Genomic DNA, 9,250 nt, shown 5'->3' with positions numbered 1-9,250 from the left:
GGCCCCTGCCCAGTCCCGAAGCGATGCTGGGACAGTCGTGGAATCTGTGGGTCGAAGCTTCCAAACTTCCTGGGAAGGACGGTGAGTGTCCACGCCCCCCTCTTCCCCACGTCCCCCGCTTCCCCCTTCCTCTTTCCTCTGCTCCCCTCCCCCTCGCCCCCGTCCTGTGACCCGCCCCCTCGGGGGTCAGAGATGCTATCGTTCGCTGGGTTGCAGAACGCGGAGGTGCCCACACCTACCCCGTGCGTGCGTGAGCGTGCGTCACACTCCCGGCCACTGACCTGCCTCTCCCCTCCTCCTGTGTGTGTGTATCTCCTAGGGACGGAATTGGACGAAAGTTTCAAGGAGTTTGGGAAAAACCGCGAAGTCATGGGGCTCTGTCGGGAAGGTGAGTTCGGTCCCCCTGACGGAGTCTGTGCAAACCCCGGGGAAGTTTCCTCGCAGCTTCCCCGGGGCCGGGAACTTCAGCCCACCTTACCCACTCCTCTTCTCCACCCCCACCCCACGCGAGGATGCTGCCTGAGGAGGAGGGAGGGGGAGGGCGGCGCACTTGGAAAATGTGGTTTCCGTGGGCTTCCTGTAATGGGGAGCGTCCCAGGACCCTTTAGCGGAGGGTCGCTGGCGAGGTGTAGCTTGAGCAGCATTGCTTGGCGATGAGCGCCGGGAAGCGGCAGCGAGTTTAACCTAGATCTTCAGGTCTGACCCCCTTACAGAGAAACAGCCGAAGAAGGAATTCTCAGCTTTAGAAAACATTCCCACGAATGCATAGTGGGTGGAGGAAGGGAATCCTTGCCGCTCGAAATTTTCTGCTGGCAATCAGAATAAATTTTGGACTTTGAAAAAGATGATGCTTTACTTGCGCAGTCTTTATTCTGTGGGATTTAGGATACTACCAAAAGATCATCATCACAACCTAGGAAGAGTGCAATTGGTCAGATTTCTTGTGAGCTGCCAAGATCGGGGTGAAAAAAAAAAAAAAAAAAAAAAACCCGCCAGAACTGTGTATGGTGAAACAAGCCTTTACTGCCCATAGCTAGTGAAAAGACAAAAAAAAAAAAAAAAAAAAAAAAAAAAAAAACCGCCAGAACTGTGTATGGTGAAACAAGCCTTTACTGCCCATAGCTAGTGAAATCAGAGTCTAATTATTAGTTAATTTTAAACTGTTTGGTAGAAGTATATTCTAGGGAAATATCTGTAGCTGAGTGTATGCCTCTAGATGAAAGTCAGGTGAAGTACCTGGAAAGTCAGACTTGACTTTCCTTGAGATTTTATTTTTCTTTGAATAGTCAGCCTTTGCTGTCTAATGCCTGCACCCGGCCAGGGCACACAGTGGTCAGAAACGACTTCTGAAGTCCAAACTTCAGGTTCAGTTTTTACTTATTCCTTCATTAGTTGTAAGGACAAGGCCTTGAGTGCGGTTTGGTATTCAAAATACGGAGTTTATATTCCCCAATGCAATTTCATTTCTCACCTGTACCTGTTAATTTTGGCAGAGTTTTTATCCAGTGTTCAAAAGTAGGTAGAACTTTGATGACTGAAGCATTTTTAAGTCCAACGTCGGCCCGTCATTCACGTCTCCTCTCCGCATTTACTTCTTGTTTTTAGCCCCTGCCTTTTCTTCACTTTCACTGTTTTGACTTTTTGGATTTGGCCTCTTGTTGGCCTCTTGGCACTGTGAGGAAGAGTAATACCAGTGGCAGCTCTATGAGAGCTTCCAATTGGAACAGATTATAGAGCTAATTAGTTGATTTTTAAAATGAGAATTGCTGTTAGAGGGCAAAGGAAAGAGGAAAAGCATAGGACTAGTTGGCGATGTTGCAATAGGAAAAATCAGTTGTTAGTCTGGTTTTAGTGTTGAGTTGGCAGCCAGCCTGGACTTAAAAAATTAAAATCACTAGATGGCAACTCTCATAGGAAGCAGTTGGAGTAGAGCTTTAGAGGACCTAACACACTCTTGTTCTTAGTTTTCGTTCACTGGGGTGTATACATTTCCCATAAAGGGTTCCTAAACCTGTGTGAAAACAGGATGCTAATTACTGGTAATTCCCCTATAGAAGATGAGTAAGTATATTAGCATTTCACTAGGTACCTTGGTCTAGACTGAGACCCAACCAAATTTAGTGGCCTGGACCCAGTTTTTGATGTATTATTTCCTGCTGGGATATATTCATTAGCAGGTTTTCCATGAAGGTCTAAGACGTCTTCACGACCTACTTGAGGAACAAAGGGGTCGTGGATCTGGTTAGTTTTTCTGACCTGTCAAATTATTAGTGTTTATTAGAAGTACTGTCGTTTTTAATCTGCTTTAACCATTTAGGAGATGATGTTGTTACCAGGCCAGCTGGAACTCATACCTGCCTGTTTCTAGTAGAGACTAAAGTTAAAAATGCATTCAGTTCATTTGTTTGTGACTTTCTGGATTTTCTGGGGCAGTTTAAAAATCCAAGCTTCAGGACTTTCAGCACTCATGCAGTGGTCCTCTATGTTCTAGTAAATAAGCCACATCTGCCTGCTTCAGAAATGAAAATATATTTAATATTATCAAAACTTATTAGACCATTATCCATTGTCTTTGATTATCTCTTACCAAGAAAAGATGTTTTGGAGTTAAATCCACACTAATTCCTTTTGTCAATGAGATTAAGTTGAGAAGTAATATGTAGATAATTTGATCATGTGATTGGAGCACTCCAAGTCAGAAACTGTTCATCTTGGAAGATCCCTAGGAGTATGCACCTAACTTGAATTCTCCAGTTTGCGATTGTGGACCTAGGGGTTAGAAAACTTGGGTATGATAGAAAGTTGCTTAACCTTGCATTAGTTATGTCATCTCTCTGAATATACTTTCCCTCTTTGGAAAAGGAGATGATGATACCTACTTCCCAAGGTTATTGTTGGGGTTCAAATTATAGAACATAAGTAAAATGACTCAGTACACACTAATCCCTTTCAACCTTTTCACCTGCTGATAATCTTAGAGCTGATTTTCTAATTTGAAGGGTTTTTTCTTTAATTTATCAATATACAATGTAGTTGATTTTCATATCCCTTTACCAATTCTTACTTTTCTCCCTCCCTGTCCCTCCTTCTCTCCCCCCCAAACATCATATCTGTTCATTTATCTTAAGTTAATTTTGGTATTTATCTAGGCTTTTTAACTGGGACCCTTGAATAGGCTCCAGGAGGTCACTGTTCCCCTGAAATCCCCTGAATTGCAAAATAGTATATGTATGTCCACTTTCTAGGGCAGGTGTCCACAGCTTCTCTTAGAATCTCAGAAGCGAAGGTTGTGCATCATCACCCTCAAAGTTCAAAACTGCTAAGCTAGGCTTTGTCTTTTTTTTCTTTTCTCTCTCCTTCCTCTCTTAATTTGGCTAATTCCTTCAAGACAAGACTGCCCAAAGGTTAAAGCTGTGGAAGAAGGCTGGAACTATTTTTTTTTTCCTTTTTGTCTTTTTTTTCATGACTGGTAACGGGATCGCAACCCTTGGTGTCGCGCCCGCACCGTGCTCAACCAGTGAGCGGACCCGTCTCTATATGGGATCCGAACCCTCGACGGGAGCGCCGCCGCACTCCCAAGCGCTGCACTCTACCGAGTGCGCCACCGGGCCGGCCCTGGAACTATTGATTTATGTGGAAGTGAGATTATTTGTGGTTTAGCTAATATGTCATCCCTTTCTTCCTTTTAGCACAGGTAGGCAAGCATTAGGATGCAATTTCAATTATCTTTCAGAGGTTAGCCTATTTTTCATCTATGTTCTTATATTCTTTTTGTAAGTAGGAATTTTATTTATTTTGACATAGTAGGGTTTTTTTTTAATTTATCATTATACAATGTAATTGATTTTTATGGCCCTTTACCAATTCCTCCCTTCCCCCTTCCCTCTCCCCCTTTGTTACCCCCTGCAATCTCAGTTCTGCTCACTTCTCTTACCAAGTTCAAAGAACTATTATGATTGTTGTGTCTTTTCTTCTTCTATTTGTTTGTTTATTTTTATTAGCTCCCACATATAAGTGAGAACATGCAGTATTTTGCATTCTTATATTCTTATTATCTTGTGTTTGTTCTATAATTTGTAATCGTTGATAGCACAATTGATTTTGGTTGAAAAAGACTGATGATAAACATTTTGACTTTTTTTAAACAACTAAACTCAAAACACAAATTACTATTTTTTTCTCAAGGTGGACTTTAACAAATTTCACAAATTATAGATTTGTGAAATTTAACAAAATTATGTTTAGTTGGAATTAATTGATGTGAATAAGTGATTAGGGTTTCTATACTAGTGCCTAAACATATAGGAAGCCTTAAAAATAAAAAAATCTAAATGCCTTAATTTCAAAGCAGATTTCAAAGTATGGTGTCATTGTGGAAGTCCACATGGAATTGAAAAAATGACATTTTCTTTGGGAAGCCATTCCTAACTTCTCTTAAGTCTACCTGTTGTATGATATCAGAGTACCCTGTACTTTTCCTTCCTCCACTCTACCTGTCACCATTTGAAAGTGTGTATTATGTGATGGTTCCTTCTTGAGAGTGTAAGTTCTCCAAGGGCAGGGGCACATTCAACTCCTACACATTAGTTGTGTTCAGTAAATATTTGCAAAAAAAAAAATGAATTGGGCTGTTAGGAAAATTGAACTGAGTCACTCTACGACGAATGGTTCAAATGACCAATTTTCCATTGTATTGTGACTCTAAAAGTACCTGTTCTGGGGCTGGAGGGGGGTCCAGTGTGTCTCCACAGGAGACCAGAGGCTGTCTTTCAGCACTTCCTCTTGCTCTGTCCAGAGTTTAGTGCTTCATTTACACTTTCCAGAAAGGGTGCAGACAGGACTCCACTTTTTTTTATCTCTTATATTTAAGCAAGGGAGTAGAATGACTCTCAGGGTTATGTCTGAGCTTTATGACAGGTGATTTTCTTGTCATAATAACAGTGACATAATTGAGCCTGGGGCAAGATGGAAAAGTGGTGGTTGGCACCTACGGGCAGCTAGGTTTAAAAAAAAAAAAAAAAAAAGACAGCCTCAATCAAAGCAAACTGAGTCAACACAACAGTACCACCTTTTTTCTTCCCTGGGAGAAAAATCATTCATAGTTTTAGTTAACTGAAAATAAATAGGTGTTTGTGTGAAGTACTGTTAAAAGCACTACATTATAGGCATAAAGCCCTCTCCCTGAAGAAGAGAGCATTTCTATTTTTCTCTAGCGTTTTCTTATCGGTCCCCCCCCCCCCAACTTTTTCTTATGGAGAATTTGAAACATACAAAAGTAGAGAAAGTATTTTAATGAGCCTCCTTGTATCCATTACACAGATTTAACAACTAATGAGTCATGTCCCAATCTTGTTTCATCTCTGTCCCACTCCCCACAGTAGCATATCCCAGACATCATACCATTCCTTTTGGTTTTCTTTTTTCTACTTACGTGGACTTCAACTTCTTTCCTGCAAATAGGGGCCTTAATGTGCACTGTGCCTTTCTTTTATGGCAAGCCAGGTTGCCATTTCTGATCTCCTCTGTGGGTGAGTGAGGGTTCTGCAGGTGGCAGTGCTCACAGTCTATTTATATCTCAAGTGGACATCTAAACCAAGCCTCAGAGATCAGTAAGATCCAAGTGCTCTGCTTCAGAATCACCTGGGGTCCTTGTTGAACATTAATGCACATTTAAGGAGCACTCAGGTGATTGGGTTGCAGATTGCTCACGCTTAAGAAACCCCACTCTGGATGAGCATCAGTGTTGCAGTGATGGTGGGCAGCACCCTTACTGACAGCTTCTGTGTGTAACTAACTTCCTATCTGTAAGATCTGTGCTAACCCATGGGTGAAAGGAGCCCCTGGAAACCCAGATGGACACTCCTACAGCAGGGATTCTTTCCTCCATCATGGCAGCTTAGATATTCTAATCAAACTGCGTATAGCTCATGAGCCAAATTCTGCCCATGGCCTAGCTAAGAATGGTTTCTACATTGCTGAATGGTTAAAATAAAAACTCAATAGAAGAAAATTTCATGACGTGTGAAAATTATGAAATTCAAATGTCAGTGTTCATAAGTAAAGTTTTATTGGGACATAGCCACAGCTATTCGTTTACTTATTGTCTATGGCTGCTTTCTCCATACAACAAACAGCAGAGTTGAGTAGATATGATAGAGACCACCCCGCCTACCAAGCCCCAGAAATTTACTATCTGGTCCTTTACAGGAAAAATTTGATGACCTTGATTGTAATGAGTTCCTTGGTTGATAAAAGGAAACCCATTCTGCAGAATATGATTCTAGTACTCCTTGAACTTTCTATTTTGAGGAGAAGAATCTTCAAAATAATAAAATCCAGTAGTCTTAAGACAAGAGCTTACTCAGTATTCAAGAAATATGTTGAGCTAGAAGGAAATACATGGAGAGAGAAATGGTTTCACGTAAGACGGTTTCTGGCTTTGTCCTCTTTTGTCATTCACTGCCACTTTGGCATACACCTATTTCAGGGCAATTCACATAGCATCAACAGAGCTATTATTGCTCCGACTTCCAAGAGCCTTGAACTTTGAGGATAGTACTTGGGTTCTATTAAGCCCCTGTATGGTATGTAAATACATAAATATTCAGGAGAAAGAGTCTAGCACTTCCATGGGATTTCCACTCAAATTCTTAAGAATCTCTGCCCTTGAGCTGGCTTAGAGAAGCCAAAACCTTACTAGGAGTTTTGGGAATTATAGGAAGGATTCACTGGGAATCAAGTAAGCATTTTGATAAAAGAAGGCAGACAGTATCCTTGGATATCATATCTTTTCAATTTTGTATGTACTGAAAAGTGCAACACCTGTCACAGTCTATGCTGAATTCCTGAACCCTTAAAGCTTCACAGTTCATGGAAACCATGCATATGTTACTTATAGTAGGATGGGGTTCCCAAGCTGCACCCTATTCATGGTTTTGATTGGTTCTTTTAAACTTTAATCTCAGGAGAGAAGTGTGAAGAATGTATGCATCATTAAGGAGTATGACCTCCATGTGATGTAGTCTTGTTTCTTCTTTATAAGGACATCCTTCCTGATGTCCACATCTCACAGTGTTCCCATATATATATGAACAGCTCAAGTTTGGTGAGTACTTTTATTCTGTCGCAGCACATGTTTTACTTTATGTAATCTTTTCAACAACGCTATGATCTAGATATCACCATTATCTCCATTTTACAGGTGAGGAAACAAAGGCTCAGAAAAGTGAGGTAATTTACCAAGATCACAAAGCATGTAAGAGGCCCTGTAACCCAGAATTGCCTAACTCCACAGCCCACATGCTTAACCACGCTGCTGTGCTGAGCCCATTCCAGAATGTGCACCCACTTTTCTTGAGCTTTAGCAGGTCACCCTAACCTTTGTTTTCCTTACCCTTTTCTCGAAATACTGACCTTTACAAAAAATATTTAAGTAAAGCTATCAGAGCCTTTTCCTTGCTGTGCCTTACAACAATCTGTATGTTGTATTTAGCTGTTCTTTTATGGAATCTTTTCTTTGCAGGGATGGGAAGTGTGTGCAGTTTGCATTAGAAGTAAATGGCTTTAAAAAAATAAAAAAGATCAAATGAAAGCTAAGGTTGCAGTAGGTAGCAAACACAATCATCTCAGATTTGTGCCATTAAAAAAAAATTCCTTTAAAAAGGGAGAAGTGAAATTTCACTATTTAAATAGCATTTCAGTGCAAGATTGCTTTTAATAACATTGATATTCAACATTTATGGCAGTATTTCTAATAAATGTGCCCCTCTGATTATTAAAATATTTTTTGATTGAAGTTTTAAGAAGAAAAAGAAGCCTGTTAGTAGACTTAACAGTTGGAGTTACTGTACTTTTGAGAGAAAGTCAGAATGTTGCATTTATATTCATCTTGAACAGCAAGGATTATTATAAATGAGCAAAGAAGAAGAATGATTTTTCAATTCAGCCACTCATAACATAAAACTAGATTAAATTGTTCTTGTTCCTCTTTGTAGTGAAGACCCTGCTAACGTGAAATGCTTTTTTGCTTATATGTAAGCATATGGCAAGGCAAAAGTAATAGTTCATTATCAATTAGATCAATAATCTTAGAACAAAAACTGTTCCCTCCCAGGTTATACAAATGTTTTACATAATCCTAAACTCCAGTAATGCAGTAAGAAAAAAAGTAATGCTTTTAACCAGTGGAACCTAGGCTTTCTATTTCAAAACAGAAAGTTTCAGAAATAATTTTGGGGCCCCAAACATAGGGTTGCTAGCATTTTATATATATTCTCACCGTCATAAAACTATCTTAGCTATTGTTTTGGGATAAAGGACAGTCCATTAAATTTGAAAAAAAAGTTTAGCTTTAGGAAAGACTCATTGCATTGTCCTTCATTGTGGAATTCTCAGAAATCAGTATCTATTTTGGTGTTTGAGAACCACAGCTTTAAATCATTGTTTCCAAAAGTGTGTTCCAGGGAACCCTGTTTCTGTTTGCTATTAGTAGGTGTTATGCAGAAAAGAGGTTACATATAGTAAGTTTGCAAAAGTCAGCTTTAAACAGAAGCAGTATTGAGAAATACAATTCTGGAGTTAAACCAGGGTTCAAATCTCAGCTCTAGTAGGTGAGTGGCTTGGAGAAAATTACATAGCTTCACTGAGCCTCAGCTAACTTACATGGAAAATGGTAGTACCTCATAGTGATTGGGAGGATTAAACAGTATAATTCAGGTTATCAATAATGAAAACTCAGTGTCATGCCTAATCAAACTCAAAAGCATGCTTCTAATCAAGTGGTCCACCAGGACTGTCAAGGGAGCAGCAGAAAGTGAAATTCGTTTTCCTTTAACAGACAAGGTATAGGACATGAGAGGAAACCTTAGCATGCTCAGGATGACAGAGTGTAGCAAATCAACCCCAGTTTCAAGCTTTCTTGGACTTTAATAAAAATAGGAAGTGAGAGGTGACATTTTTTATTTCCTACTTTAGCCATCTCTTTTGATTTGCAGAGAGCAACACAATGTGGGTATTTACTTCTCCCTGCTTGTGCAGAGTCACGCTTGCTTCTCTTCTGGAAGCTTGTAGTTAATGCTTCTTTAGTCTGCTCCTTATGTTTTTCAGACCCCTTTTTCCGAGCAAGAAAGGTAGTTATAGGCAACAGAATAAAGTCGTCCTCACTAAGTTGGGAAATGGATCAGAGAGATAAATGAGGGAGGTGATTATATGATTTAATATATGCATGGTGATAGTCATTGGGGGGTTTTGT

The 9,250-nt window shown here is 40.0% G+C and overlaps 1 protein-coding gene across 1 annotated transcript in view; it reads left to right on the top strand.

The window, feature by feature from the left end:
- Positions 1 to 2: 2 nt before the first annotated feature.
- Positions 3 to 9,250, top strand: part of ATXN7 (ataxin 7) — a gene marked incomplete at its 5' end in the record, with an annotated part of 91,463 nt that continues 82,215 nt past the window's right edge. The window contains 2 exons of the mRNA XM_008564028.1: positions 3 to 81; positions 320 to 388. Of these exons, the coding sequence (XP_008562250.1) occupies positions 3 to 81; positions 320 to 388 (148 nt within the window). The remainder of the gene's footprint in view (positions 82 to 319; positions 389 to 9,250) is intronic.

This window comes from Galeopterus variegatus, unplaced genomic scaffold (assembly GCF_000696425.1).
Source record: "Galeopterus variegatus unplaced genomic scaffold, G_variegatus-3.0.2 Scaffold179, whole genome shotgun sequence".
Taxonomy (NCBI): domain Eukaryota; kingdom Metazoa; phylum Chordata; class Mammalia; order Dermoptera; family Cynocephalidae; genus Galeopterus; species Galeopterus variegatus.
This window is presented reverse-complemented; position numbering and strand designations above follow the sequence as displayed.